Source organism: Equus caballus, chromosome 13 (genome assembly GCF_041296265.1).
Source record: "Equus caballus isolate H_3958 breed thoroughbred chromosome 13, TB-T2T, whole genome shotgun sequence".
Classification (NCBI taxonomy): Eukaryota; Metazoa; Chordata; class Mammalia; order Perissodactyla; family Equidae; genus Equus; species Equus caballus.
This window is the reverse complement of record NC_091696.1, coordinates 52,515,784-52,529,920: the sequence shown is the minus strand read 5'-3', so window position 1 is coordinate 52,529,920 and position 14,137 is coordinate 52,515,784. Positions and strand designations below refer to the sequence as shown.

General features: G+C 51.8%; 2 protein-coding genes across 6 annotated transcripts in view; one reads left to right on the top strand and one right to left on the bottom strand.

Moving 5' to 3' along the window:
• Positions 1-9,999, bottom strand: part of IFT140 (intraflagellar transport 140) — an 88,844-nt gene extending 78,845 nt beyond the window's left edge. The window contains exons 1-3 of one of the 3 annotated variants that reach the window (XM_023616649.2): positions 9,357-9,999; positions 5,367-5,544; positions 1,998-2,219 (exon numbers count right to left, since the gene is read on the bottom strand). In XM_023616649.2, coding sequence (XP_023472417.2) covers positions 1,998-2,219; positions 5,367-5,513 — 369 coding nt within the window. In that variant the 5' untranslated portion in view covers positions 5,514-5,544; positions 9,357-9,999. Of the gene's footprint in view, positions 1-1,997; positions 2,220-5,366; positions 5,545-8,587; positions 9,146-9,298 lie in introns of those variants that run through there. The other 2 variants (XM_070231166.1, XM_023616650.2) reach the window with 2 other exon arrangements.
• A 1,027-nt stretch (positions 10,000-11,026) lies between these two features.
• Positions 11,027-14,137, top strand: part of CRAMP1 (cramped chromatin regulator homolog 1) — a 64,550-nt gene continuing 61,439 nt past the window's right edge. Inside the window, exons 1-2 of one of the 3 annotated variants that reach the window (XM_023616638.2) lie at positions 11,027-11,347; positions 13,482-13,828. In XM_023616638.2, coding sequence (XP_023472406.2) covers positions 13,483-13,828 — 346 coding nt within the window. In that variant the 5' untranslated portion in view covers positions 11,027-11,347; position 13,482. Of the gene's footprint in view, positions 11,348-12,825; positions 12,938-13,006; positions 13,092-13,481; positions 13,829-14,137 lie in introns of those variants that run through there. The other 2 variants (XM_014730258.3, XM_023616636.2) reach the window with 2 other exon arrangements.

The window sequence follows — 14,137 nt, the reverse complement described above, 5'->3', positions numbered from 1 at the left end:
CCCCATGGAGGAGGTTCAGGAACACCCAACAAACCACGAGCGCACGTGTCCTGGGACACAGACAATGCCTTCTAGGAATTTCTTTAAATTTCCACAGACTCCAATGTGTCATGCGAAATGACAGAAGCACGAGGTGACCCAGTGCATCATTGTATGTTTAGCAAAAGACTGGAAACCGCTAAAATGTTTACCAGTGGGGGCTGGTGAAGTAAACGACAATAATGAAGAGCAGGTTACAAGGGGAGGAAGTTCACTGTTTACCAATATGGGGAGATCTGCCAGACACAGTGTAACACCACCAAGCCAGAAACAGAACAGCATCGTGTGCTTTCACTTCTGTGAAACAGAGGAAAACAAGGAGACAACATCCCCTGTGTGATATTTCCAGCCAAAAATGGTTAATCTAAAAGTAATCATGAGAAGACAATCAAACAAATCTAAATTAAGGGACATTTTACACAATATCTAGTCTGGACTCCTCAAAATGTTGATGTCGTGAAAGATCCAAAAAAAGAGAAGGGGCCGACCCTGTGGTGTAGCAGTTAAGTTCACGCTCCATTTCGGTGATGCGGGGGTTTGCCAGTTTGGATCCTGGGCACAGACCTACGTACCGCTTATCAAGCCATGCTGTGGCAGGCATCCCACATATAAAGTAGAGGAAGATGGGCACGGATGTTAGCTCAGGGCTAATCTTCCTCAAAAAATAAATAAGTAAAAGAGAAGAAAGAAAAGACAAGACCAGAGAACTATACTGGACAAAGGAGACTAAGGAGAAACAGCTGACAAATGCCATGCCTGGTCCTGGACTGGATTCCGAATGAGGACAAAATCAGCTACAAAGAGCACGACTGGGACAACGGGAGAAATGGTAACATGGACTGAGTACTGGATGCCAGCACTGCTGCAACGTTAGCTTTCCCAAGTGCGACACCATATTATGGTTATGGAGAAGGACGTCCTTGTTCTGAGGAGATGGACGCCAAAGTATTTACAAGTGACGTATGTATGAAGTCTGCGACACTTTCTCAAATATTAAGGGAAAAAAACCCATATATATAGAGAGAGACAGACAGAGAAAGCAGATGTATCGAGACGTTGACAACGAGTACATTTATGCGAAGGGCATATAGGTGTTCTTTGTACTAGTCTCTCAACTCGTCTGAAGGTTTGAAATTTTTCAAATCGCAAATCAGGGAAAGAATGCCTTTGCATGTGCCTGTGTGAACCTGAAGAAACCCCGGGGAGACTTTAAGAAGCTGTGGGTCGACAGGAGCAGTGGAGTGGAGGGGGGTGGGTTGGAGAGTCTTTTCACAATTTTGAAACGTAAACGTATTACCTTAAACATGTAAAATAAATGAGCACGTTGTAAAATTCCTGCCATACATTTGCAAATCAAATTAGGTCTAGACCAGGGTTCCTCAACCTGGGCACTGCTGACGTTTTGGGCGGGATAATTCTCTGTTGTGGGGTCTGTCCTGTGCATTGTAGGATACTGAGCAATGCCTCTGGCCTCCGCCTGCTAGATGCCAGTAGAACGCTCTCCCCCTACCATTATGGCAACAAAAATGTCTCCAGACACTGCCAAATGTCCCCTGGGGGGCAAAGTGACCCTGGATAAGCTCTGAGCTAGGTAATTAGGAGCAGGGACTCAGAGGCGATGAAGAAGCGAGCTCAGGGAAGCTGGTGGTTCAGGAGTGCCATAAAAGTGACAGTACCAAGGACAGTCGCCCCATCTTTATCAATGAAGTTACCTGGAAAAGTTCATTTTAAAAATTAACAGACATACCTCAGTCACAGAGTGGGATGGTAGAATAAAATATTCAAACCTTATTTCCAACATAAAACAAAATCTGCCATGAATCCGCCAAGATCCATGGCACTCGGCACTCACATGTTCCAAATACTTTGCTATTTAACACCCTTCCCAACGTGTGTCTCCCAGGGTGGGGAGAGGGAAACGCCGAGATCTGAAGCAGGGTCACTGCGTGTCTGCTTACCTTATCTCCTGACACGAGGCAGTTCCCGCTGGTGCTCCAGGTGAGGATGGTGATGTCGGCAGTGTGCGTCGGGGGGACTGCGTGCTGCTCCTTGTCCTGCTTATTGAACACTACCACTTCTCCGGTCTCCCAGCCAACAGCCAGGATCAGCCGCGTCGGGTGCCAGCACAGGGAAGTGACCCGGACTGACCGTTCAATATGCGTATCAGGCACGGGCTCACCCTGTGATAGACAAGAGATAAACCCCATATTTCAGAGAGTGACAACTTCTTTAAGAATTTCTGGCTAGGGGCTGGCCCAGTGGCGCAGCAGTTAAGTTCGCACGGTCCGCCTCTCGGGGGGCCCAGGGTTCGCTGGTTCAGAGCCAGGGTGCAGACATGGCACTGCCTGGCAAAAGCCATGCTGTGGTAGGCGTCCCACGTATAAAGTAGAGGAAGATGGGCATGGATGTTAGCTCAGGGCCAGTCTTCCTCAGCAAAAAGAGGAGGATTGGTGGTAGTTAGCTCAGGCCTAATCTTCCTCAAAAAAAACCAAAAAAACAAAAAAGAATTTCTGCCTAATCAATGGAATCAACATCAGCTAGAAGATATGAAGAGCTGTTTATTAAGGAAATAGAAATATTCTATTTAGTTTTCATAGAAATACTGATCTTGCCCCTACCTGAGCTATGAAAGCATAACGTTAACACTCAACTGACCACACTGACCAGCTTATTAAGGAGTATGACCTCAAACTCACAGCTGCTTGGTGTGTTTTAATGGGTTCCAATAAAACTTTATTAACAAAAACAAGTCGTGGGCCAGCAGGTGAAGTTTGTCCACAGCAAGGGTCTCAAAGTGTGGTCAGGTGACCTTAAGATAATAAAAAATCATTACTGCAAAATCATAGTTTTCCTTGTGCTAATTAGAAACACAAAAAGTATACTTGGTTTTGTAATAGCAGTTTTAAAATTTTCTAAATTTTAAAGTTTTATCTAAAATTTCTACTATTTTGAAATTTAATAATATTTATCCTGAAGAAAATGTTATAAAACATATTGGAGAGTTCTCTGATTCCTAGAAGGGAGGAATCTGCTCCAAAGAAGCTGGGCGACGCTGCACTTCATGCTGGGGCTTGACTACCGCGAGAACAGATGGGGACCCTGGCTGAGCTTCCACGTGGGGAGGGAACAAAAACCAACAAGTGCCACAGATGAGACCTCCGACGAGCTGGGTAAGCACAGCTGGACGGTTTGCCCTTGTGGGGGTATGGAAGGATCTCCTTGGGAAGCCCCCACTGAGCCACTTGTGTCTGGAGGACTAAGGTAGTAATTAAGCAAAAAGGTCAAGGGAGATTCTCCTGTGCAGAGGGCATAGCACGTCCAGCGGTGGACGGCCACAGGAGGCCCGGAAGGCCTGCAGCACGGAAGGAGGAGCACCATGTGAAAGGCAGGCAGAGACAGGCCTTGGGGGACACTGGGGGCCACGGCAGGGACTTCCGTCTTCACCTGAAGAACAATGCAGGGGTAGGGGAGGTGGGAGACGCAAGCGATTCCAGCTATGATTCCATAAGATGGCTGTGCCCCATGTGGGGAACGGTGGGGTGGGGGTGTCCCACAAGGACACAGTGGCTGTAGTGAGGAAGCTGTGCTGGTCTGCCAGAGGCTTAGGGGGTAAACAGAGAGAACCCGGCACTAGATTACAAGGCGGGGGGGCAGGGGTCACTGTCACTTCCAGGCCCTCATCCTGGGCACCAGGATCAAGGGTGGTGACTTTCACTCCAACAGGAGGTGCGGCACTCAGCCTTTGCAGGGGCACGTGTGGCAGGGGATGGGTGGGGAGAAGTTCAGTTCGGTTTTGGACTTGTGGAGTTGGAGGTTTGTTTCAAATGCCCAGAAGACGTCTTGTGGGCAGCTGAATTCCTAAGTCTGCAGTGTGTGTGGGGGGGGGGGGGACTTGTGGGCTGGAGATGTAAGTTTGTGAGTCATCCATTGACAGACGGTAATGAGGCCACGGGAGGGGGAGGAAGCAGAGGGAGAAGAGGCCCAGACGAGCGCTGTAGCACGCCAGTAGCAGGGGGACCCTGCTATCGGTTTGGAAGAGGAGGAAGGCGGGCAAGGCCCCCGAGGAGGCTGGGTGAAGGAGGCAGGGTGGAGCAAAGCCCCCTGCGCTCCACGGTGTGTTTCCTGGAGGACTTTACAAAAGTGTGGAACGGTGTGCAGACGGGATGTGGATAAGCACGCAGAGCGTGCTATGCCGACATCACTGATGACTCAAGCTGCTGGGTGGAGTTACAGGGGTGACAGCAAGACTGCAGAGAGTTGAGGAGTGAGCAGGAAGGGAAACCCAATCTTCTCTGTGAAGTATGAGGTACACAGTGCACTGAGGATGGGAGGGGGTGCATTGGAAGTTTAAGGAGGTTCTAGAAACTTTCTGTTATGGATTGAATTGTGCACCCCCCAAAAATATGTTGAAGTCTTAACCCCTGGTACCTGCGATATGACTTTACTCGAAAATAGGGTCTTTGTGGACGATCAAGTTTAGATGAGGCCATTAGGGTGACCCTAACCCAATACGACTGTGTCCTTATAAGAAGAGGAAAGACATACAGACACACAGAAGAGACGGCTGTATGATGACAGAGGGGGAAATAGGGGTGACGTAGGTACAAGCCAAGGAACACTGAGGACTGCTGGCATCGCCAGAGGCTGAGACAAAGCACAGACAGGCCCTCCCTTAGAGCCTCCAGAGAGGACGAGGCCCTGCCAGCCCCTCTTTTCAGACCCCCGGCCTCCAGAACTGTGAAAGAATAAACTTCTGTTGTTTTAAGCCACGCAATTGCCGGCCTTTGTTACAAGGGCTACAGGAAACTACAGTCACACGTCACTTAACGATGGAGATATGTTCTGAGAAATGCATCATTAGGCAATTTCATTGTCATGCAAACATCATGAGTGTACTTACACAAACCAAGATGGCACAGCCTACTACACACACCTAGGCTATATGGCACTATATAATCCAATGGGCCCACCATTGTCTATGTGGTGTGTCGTTGACTGAAACGTCGTAATGTGGTGCATGAATGTAATGGTTTCAAACGGCCAACATGAGCCAAGAGGAGACTGGGTCAGGGTGGACAGACAATGCTGAGGGGTCATTTCTGGTTGGTGACTGTGAGTGGATTGTGGAATCTGTCTTAAGCATTCCTCAATATGTCCCCAAACCTAGATAGCAGAGGTAAAAGAATTATCCACATAAGGTTTTTATGATATTGGGAATATAGACCTTGGCGAGAACTCACACACACACACACACACACACAGAGGAACTAAAGAGGGACAAGAGCCAGAAGCTACTGAAGTCCAAGCTGTTGCTTCCTAGCACTCACCTGTTCCAGATATATATCCACACTGCCTCCTGAGGTTGTGCTGATGGAGGCGACCACTAGGAATGGATGAACAGGGTGCCAGCTGATGTGGGAAGGAGACCCGACTGAGTCTGGGGCTTCTATTCGGTGGTCAAAATAGAGGGCCATGATGGACCTCAGAGCTGGTCAGGGTCGAAACCTGCAGGGAAAAAAACAACCAAGTTCTCTTGGTTTTGAACAAAACAAACAAAATGACTGTCTATAGAATTAGGAGAGAGAAGCATCACAAACCTACAAGCATAAGACATTCAGCAACCTAGAAAAGACCCTTCAGACAGATGCAGGCAATTGTATGCAGAAGAGATCTCCAACAGGGAAAACACAGGATTAGAAGCAAGGGGTTAGACGTGGAACGATCCAGCGTGCGATGAAAAAGAATAAACCTTAGTGCCATCTGAACAACAAAGAAAAGTCCTGTGGCCTAGACTACAGGTGTAATCCACCATCATTTCTACTCCAATCATAATAAGGACAATTTAGATTTCTATGGCTCTCCTTTAAGCAAAATTTTCAAACCAAATAAAAGCAATCTGCTTTACAAAAGAGCAATGTACGGAAAAACCTAGGCCCCGATTTCTGGTCACGCATGACAGCCAAAGCTGTCTGCTCCCTCCCACTCCCAGGCAGTGGAGGCGAGAAGGCCTCCTTTGTCAGAGTCAAGAAAACACAGCTCAGCAACCGCGGAGAACTGAACTTGGCTAGTTACAGGAACTTCACGCCTTCCATTCCTGGAAAAGACACGCATTTGTCCTTTTGCAGACAGGGAAGTATGGTGAACGAAACGACAGTCTTACGCGTACCCTAGAGTCAGGTTGGGGAAGCTAACTGGCAGAGAAGAGAATACTTGTGGGGTGGTTTGCTATCATTTAAAATTATTCAACTTCATACCTATTAAGATGGCTATCATCAGAAAAATAGAAAATAAAAGGTGTTGGTCAGGATGTGGAGAAATTGGAACTCTTGTGCATTGCTGGTAGAAGTGTAAACGGGTGCAGATGCCGTGGAAAACAGTATAGTGGTTCCTTAAATATTAAACATAGAATTCCCACATGATTCAGCGATTCCAGTTCTGGGTGTTTACCCAGAAGAACTGAAGCAGGGGCTGAAGGGGCTGGACCAGTTGTGGAGCAGTTAAGCCCACGCACTCCGCTTTGATGACCCGGGATTTGCCGGTTGCGATCCTGGGCATGGACCTACGCAGCACTTATCAAGCCATGCTGTGGCAGGCATCCCACATATAGAATAGAGGATGATGGGCACAGATGTCAGCTCAGGGCCAATTTTCCTCAGCAAAAAGAGGATTGGCGGCAGATGTTAGCTTAGGGCTAATCTTCCTCAAAAAAAAAAAAGAAAGCAGGGACTTGAACAGATATCTGCACACCAATATTCATAGTAGTATTATTCACAGTAGCCAAAAGGTGGAAACAACCCAAATGTCTATTGATGGATGAATGAATAAATAAAATGTGGCCCGTAAAATGGTAAATTTTTATATTACGTATATTTAACAGCAGCAAAAAAAACTGTGCAAAAGAATTATTCAACACTTGCAAAATTCTATCACTAGAGTAGGGAAGGGATTATGCTGTTTGCTTTTAGCAATACAACAGTTACGTCAGTGGAAGCCACAAAGGCTCACTCTGGATCTAGGGAAGCAAACTCCGGGGGGCCGGCCCCGTGGCCGAGTGGTAAAGTTTGCACCTTCTGCTTTGGCAGCCTGCAGTTTCCCGGGTTCGGATCCTGGGCACAGACATGGCACCGCTCTTTAGGCCATGTTGAGGTGGCATCTCACATGCCACAGCTAGAAGGACTCACAACTAAAAAAATATGCAACTATGTACTGGGGGGACTTGGGGAGAAAAAGCAGGGAAAAAAAAAAAAAGAAGGAAACCCCACGCAGTGAGTAGCTGGAAGGTACACGGGTACAAACGAACAGTCACATTTCAAATGTTTACCTTTTCCTTATGAATATATACCCTGAATACTAGATAAAGGCACGGTTTTCAAGGCTGTGCTCTCACCATCACAAACTGAAGAGCACCTATTCAGGGGTGGGGGGACAAGCGTCGGGGGAAGGGGCTGATCCAGGGGCCCCCTGCACACACACTACTACATCTCCACAGGTCAGGGCTCCAACTTCTTTGAGTAAAGTCCTTATGCAAACCTTCGAACAAAGCCACTGAAAATGAAAACACGCCAGATAAAAACCCGGGCAATTTAATATAGCGAAGGAAACCTTTTAAAGTGAGTTTTAACGTGTTGCAGCCCATCAGGGGTCTAAATTCTGGCCTATGGGAAACTCATATTCATATTTAATTGGTTAACTTTGTGAAAATATTCCTCTGAAAAATGAGTAACGTTAATTTTGTCGTAATGATGGAGACAGAAGTAACAGCAGCACTGAAAAAGGTAGCCCTGATTTCCTTTGCATTTTCTTTTCAGACATCACTTCGCAATAAGCATGTATATTAACAGATCTTCACGTTTCTTTTTTCCTGCCTGAAGCTTTCCCAGAGGCTCTCCCCCACCCCTCCTTTGGGCTCCCAGGAAGCCTCCTGTCCTCCAGGGAGCTCACAGACTCGACTTTTAGGTTTTCTGTGCCTCTGCCCAGTGTCCCCATAGAACCCTGTTCTTCTCCACATGGCTGCATTTACACTGTACTGTAAACGTGTGTTTGATGACCATCCTCCACTCCCTACCAGATTATTTATCCCACAGGGTGGGAACCCCCCGAGGCATCCCCTAGAACAGTGCCTTGCACAGAACAGGCCTCCGATATGTGAATCCCTGATGAAGACATTTATTAGCCAGGAAAGCTGTTCTTGACGATTTGTTGTGAAAAGCGGGTTACAGGCCAGGGTGAACGAATCCATTTTTATACTGTGTATGGTTGGTCATCACCCCTTTCACCTGCACTTTAACATTCTTCTACAATGAATAAGTATTATCTGCATAATTATAAAAGAAAAGTTACCAAAATAAACACAAGGTGGACAGCTGACTAACAAGAAAATCATTATCTAATGACATCAATGAATGGCATCAGGTCAGAAACAAGGGCACTTGCTTTCCTTAAAACAAACTCAGGGTCTCTAGAATGTAGACCCATTCGGCAAAGGTATAAACTTTGGGGAAAACACACAAAAAAACTCCATTTGTTCTAAGTGATTTGCTTCTCTCACCTCCAGGCGTCCAATGTCTTTATGGCCTCCATCAAACCAACTTTTGGGAGAGAATCTGTTAAGCTCATTCAATTAAAGGGTCGCAGTACTAAGGCTAATTTAGTTGCATCACTGCTTGCAGATGCTGTATGAGGGAACCAGAGGACTCTGGGCAATAGGGGCTGAGCAGGGGCGTGGGGGACAGGCTCTAGTGGCCACCCTGCGAAGCCTCTCCCTCTAGGTGACGGCCCCCGGGCGTCGGGCAGTGCAGGGTCATAGGTGCACCTCGCGGACACGAAGGAAGTTATCCGCCGGTTTGGGACGGTGCGGCTCCCTGGGGCCTGGGACCGGCAGCGCAGAACGGCGGTTTTCTCACTCTCTCCCCGGCCCGCTGTCACCGGGAGCTCTGCCCGCGTCCCGGGACTCGCACGGCCACGCGGTCCTCCACGGGACCTGGACTGCGCCCGAAGTGCCATCATCTCGCGCTGACCGCTCCACGCCGCGCCCAGCACCCCCAGCCTCGACCTGGGTCGAGAGGAGCCGCGGGCGCTCGGCCCAGGCCGGATTTCCGGACGCAAATGACCCGGGAGGGCGCGGGACGGGGACCGGCCCGCAGCGTCGTCGCCCTCCGCCTGGCCCCAGGCCCCCGGAGCCGCTGCGGCCCCCTGGAGCCCCTCCCCGGCTCCCCTCGTCGTCGCCCTCCTCCCCGGCTCCTGGGCCCCCGACACCCACCGCGGGTCCTCTGGGGGCTCCCGACCCCCGGGGGCCCTCGCCCCCTGACCGCACTCACCTGGGTCGGGTCGCAGCGCCGTCGCGCGTTGCCGGGACAACGGCTGTGAGCGGAACGCGGAAACAGCCGAAGGTGAGCGACGCGGACGCCGAGGCCGCCCGAAGCGCCCCGAGAGGCCGGAAAGAGCCGAAGACGATCGGGGATGTTCGTGCGGCGCCGAGTGCAGGATTCTCCCCGCGGGTCCCGGCCGGGGCAGTTTCTCCCCCTCGCCCCCGCAGTCTAGCATCTACAACGCTAGTTCGGAAAGGGGCACGAGAGGCCAAGGCAGAGAAAAGAAGCTGGTGAAACTCTTCCAGATGTGATGGGGATGCAAAGCCTGCTGGGACTCGGTCCTGTAGTTACATCTTTCCAACCACGTAGGTCAATCGGGAGGTGGAGGAGGCAGCAGAGAGACTGGGGGGGAGAAACGGAACGCCATCTTCTTTAAGATTCCCTCCTCTCTGGTAACTCTTATTGCTGGGTCTTCTGGACCCCACCGTGTGCTGGGCTCCGCTCTGTTTGGTCTCTAGGAGGAGGATGTTGTTCAAGAGTATTTTGAAGAAAAGCCAATTGGTTCGACATAGTTCCTTGAAGTTATTAGGTAACTTACGACATGCGTGCAATGCTTGAGGGACCATATGGACGCCTTCGGCGAGAAAATGGTAGCCAGCGATGCAGGCTGGAAACCAACCTGGTTCGTGGCAGCAGACTGCATTCCCAAAGGCATTACAGCGTGCCCTCTGCCTGGCCTAACGTCAGCTGTGGTTAAACTAACTTTGAAAAACAAGCCAATGTCATGTCATAAAAAAAAATAGTTATTATAGCAAAAATCAACAAAAAGGTCCACAGTTAAACAAATGAGAAAATAAAAGAGGAAAATGTAGATGCTACTGGATCGGACGGGATCACAGATGTACAAAGACGATTCTGTTTTTAAAAACCCAATTTTCATAAACACTAGAATGTTTTTAATGGAATAAATTGAATATGTAACATTAAGGTTATACAGCGTTGGATTTTGATACATTAATGTAATATTGCCTATGAGGCGATATTTATCACATTACATAATTACAGTACACTATTATTGTCTATACTCATTATACTGTGCGTTGGATCTCTATGGCTTATTTACTACTCCTTACAAGTTTGTACACTTAAACACCCCCGCCATAAATACTAGAATTTTAAAAACACTCTTTTATCGCCATAACGAAGAAAAATGACCTAAGTGCCTAGTATCATGTGCTACGCTAAAGAACTTCAAAAGCACACGCTCAATCCAATAAAGGGTGTGTTTATCTGCCTCAGTTGCACTTTTACACTTTCTCGGTAAAAACCCGCTTCGCGCCGATTCAAGACTCGGAACTGAGGCGGCGTTTTCTTCTCACGCATCCGTCAACACGACCCCGGCCAATCACAGCCCGGGCGCTGATTCTATTGGCTGTCGATCCGCCAATCCGGAGAGACGCACAGGCCCGCACGGCCGCGAGGCCGGCGTCACAACATGACCTGCATAGCAGGCCCGCCCCTCGTCCCCGCCCCGCGTCCGTGCGTGCAAGCGAGCGCGCCCGCTGCTGGCCAATAGGAGCGCCCGTAGGGGGGCGCGCCCGCTGGAAACCTAGAGCGTGCTCGTCCCCGCGCGCGTCGCCCCGCCCCGGCCCGCGCGCCCGCCGCCCCGGCCCCGCCCCGCGCGTCGTCCCCGCCGTCTCCGCCGGCCGCCGTAGCCGGAACTGCTGCTGAACGCGGCGGACCGGGCCTCCGGGAGGCTGAGCGGCGGCAGTACCGGCGCCGGCAGCCTCGTCAGTCGTACGGCGGCCGCGGAGGGGACGTGCCGGGGCGAACGCCGCTCGGCAAACGCTTCCGAAGCGGGAGGATCACACCGGCGTCGCGGCCTCTCTGCAGCCGGCGCTCGGGGGCTGGGACTGTCCGGCCCGGCCGGTTCTGCGGGCGCCCGGGAGGCCCCCGAGGGGCCCGGGAAGCCAGGCTGCAGCGAGGCGTTGATGAAAAAGGTGACCGGAGGCTGGGGCTCGGGAGGGGTGGGCCGCCGGGATCGGCTGTCACGGCGAGGTCCGGCTCGCAGCCGGAGGCAGGCTGTGGGAGAAGCGGCCTGCGCCCTCGCGGCGGTGTTTACGCCTGCGGTGCTTCGTTGGGGCGGCTCGGGGGAGCCGGGACCGAGAAGTGTTGCGTTGACAGCGCTCTTTGCAGCCAAAAATCAGCCCAGGAGGGAGGGTTTTGCTTTTCTCTTTCCGAAACGTGACAAACCGTGTCCAGCCAGGATTGAGTTTGAGGCGATTCCGTCTCAGTGGACGGTCAGGAAGTAACGTTGGAGGTTTTCAGTAAAAGAATTGCATCCCTGTGTTTTCCTTTTGTCTTAGGAGAAAACTCTGAAATGTGTCAATACCCTTTTAATTCTGAAAAAGCTGTGTCCTTCTGTGCTCAGTTCAGTGTCTTCCTATATTCAACCTGGCAAAAGGGCAGGTTTAATCTGCTCTGGCTGATGTATGCTTTGCCTGGGTCCTGGGTTGACTGTGGATAGCTTTGCAGTGATAGACCCCTGGGAAGTAGGGTTCTCCAGATTATAACCCAGAAAAAAGCCCTTTGGGATGTTTTTGGGCTTCTTAAGTAGAAATGGATAGGTTGAGAAATGAGTAGTGAGAAGCCCTGTGCAATGAAGTCCTTTAAGTTTGGATATTTGGCTTGTATAGTTCTATTCTTTGGCAGGACCTTTTTTTTTTTCTTTTAACTAGCACGAATTTAAATGATTTATAAGATCAGTTCCAACAGATGAAAACTGTTACAGATGATTCTGTGACACATTACACCAGAGCAGTAGTAGGTATTACTATGATTTGTACTCATTTCCAAACCTTTTCGTGAGAGGTCCTTGCCCATGTTACTGTATTTCATTGTTAGCCTCGATGCCTTGCTCTGGTTTTCCTTTTAGATGGAAACGTTCCGGTCTTCAGCAGTTGTGATGAGCGTGTCAAACACAGTTTGGGCACGGTATCAACACCTGTTGAGGAATCTAACGTTTCTCTTTCTTGTTTCATCTCATGTACACATTATTGACCATTTCTGGAATTATATTGTTCATATATACCTGATTCGCTTAGTTTATTTTTGAGTGGATCTGTTTTCTGGGCTGCAAACATTTTGAGAGTCATCACATTTTGTTGTTGACATTTCACACAGCAGTGGGTAACAAAGTTAATGCAAGAATTTTGTGAATGGTTACCAAGAATTTTAATACAGTTCTCTTCATTCTTGCATTTGGACCTGGGCATTACTGTGCTGTCACTTTCACGGGTGGCTGTGAGCTGTTCTATGCAACAGGCTCCTTTGTTGCAAAAGCATTTTTTTTTTAATTCGTAAATCCCGGCAGCCTCACACATCTCCCACCCTGGGCAGCAAGATTCCCAGAAACCCCGAGCTTATTATTCTTTATGTGTGTTTTAAAATAAGCAGGCGGACAGGCAGCCGCGGGCCACCATGGAGTTCCCTGTGCACGCAGGCGAGCCCGCGCCTCTCCCCTGCCAGGGTCGATCTGGGCCGGTCGCCCCCACTCCGGGGCCAACTTTGGGGGCCAGCGTGCGGGGCAGGTGCGCGGGCCCAGAGCCCCGCGCGTTTTGGGGGGCGGGAAGGGGTGGGGTCGGGGGGCGCGGGCGTCGAGGCCCGGCCGGCCCAGGCAGCGCGAGGAGCGAGGCCGGCGCGCAGCCTGCCCGCCGCGCAGGCCATGAGCCGCGGGCCCGCCGGGTAGGTGCTCGGGGCCCGGCCCCTGGGACCCCAGCGCCCCGGGGGCCCGGCCCCGGCCCCCTAGCCGACCCCGCCGGGCTGGGGCGCCGCGCGGGCAGGGCCGTCCGGGCGCGGCCGCCGAGCTGCCGCCCCGCCGCCTCCGCGCCGCCCCGGCCGCCGTTTCCTGGGCAGCGGGCGGGCGCGCGGGGGTCCGGGCCGGGGTCGGGCGGGGCGGCGGGCTCGGGCCCCGGTCGGGCTGGGGCTCGGGCGGGCGGGCGGGCGGGCCGCCGGGAGGGGATCTGGAACAAACAACGGCGGCCATGTTGAGAGGGAATCGGGGCGGCTAAACTTCTCCGGCAGGCTGCCGGGCCGCGCGCCTCACGAGGGTCCCCTCGCCCCCCTCCCCGCCAGGATGACAGTGAAGTTGGGAGACGGCGGCAGCGGGGAGGAAGGGCTCAAGAGGCTGGGCAAGAGGTCGGCCGATGAGGACGCGCTGGAAGGAGAGGGCGCCGGCGGCGGGGACGCGGCCGAGGAGAGCGGCGGCACAAAGAGGGACGGCAAGACCCCCCGGGACGGCGGCGACGGGCCCCCGGCCCCCTCGGGCGGCCCGCAGGCCCCGTCCCTGCCGCCCGCCTGCCCCCAGGACCAGCACCACTTCCTCAGGTCCAGCGTGAGGCCGCAGAGCAAGAGGCTCAGGAAGGACTCGTCCTGCGCCGGGGGGAGCAGCAGCGCCGGCAGCTCGGGGCCCCGCGGCAAAGGTACGGGACCCCAGCCCCGTCCAAGGTGTGCCCCTGTGCTCCCCCGGGGGTGGAGAGGGACCCTGCCCTGCCCGCCTCGCCCCCAGCTCCCGCTCTCGCATTTGTCCAGTACTCACTGTGGGGGCCACTTTGGAGGGGTCGTGCCCCTTTTCTCCTCCAAAGTGGTAGTCTATTTCTATATTTAAACTATGTTAAGAGGCAGTAAGTTTCCTTTCCTTGGGCAAGTACAATAGATTCCTGAAGGCTGGCTTTTTCCTCCCAAGGATCGTCGATGATTTATATGGTAGGCTCTTCTAGACAGCAGACAAT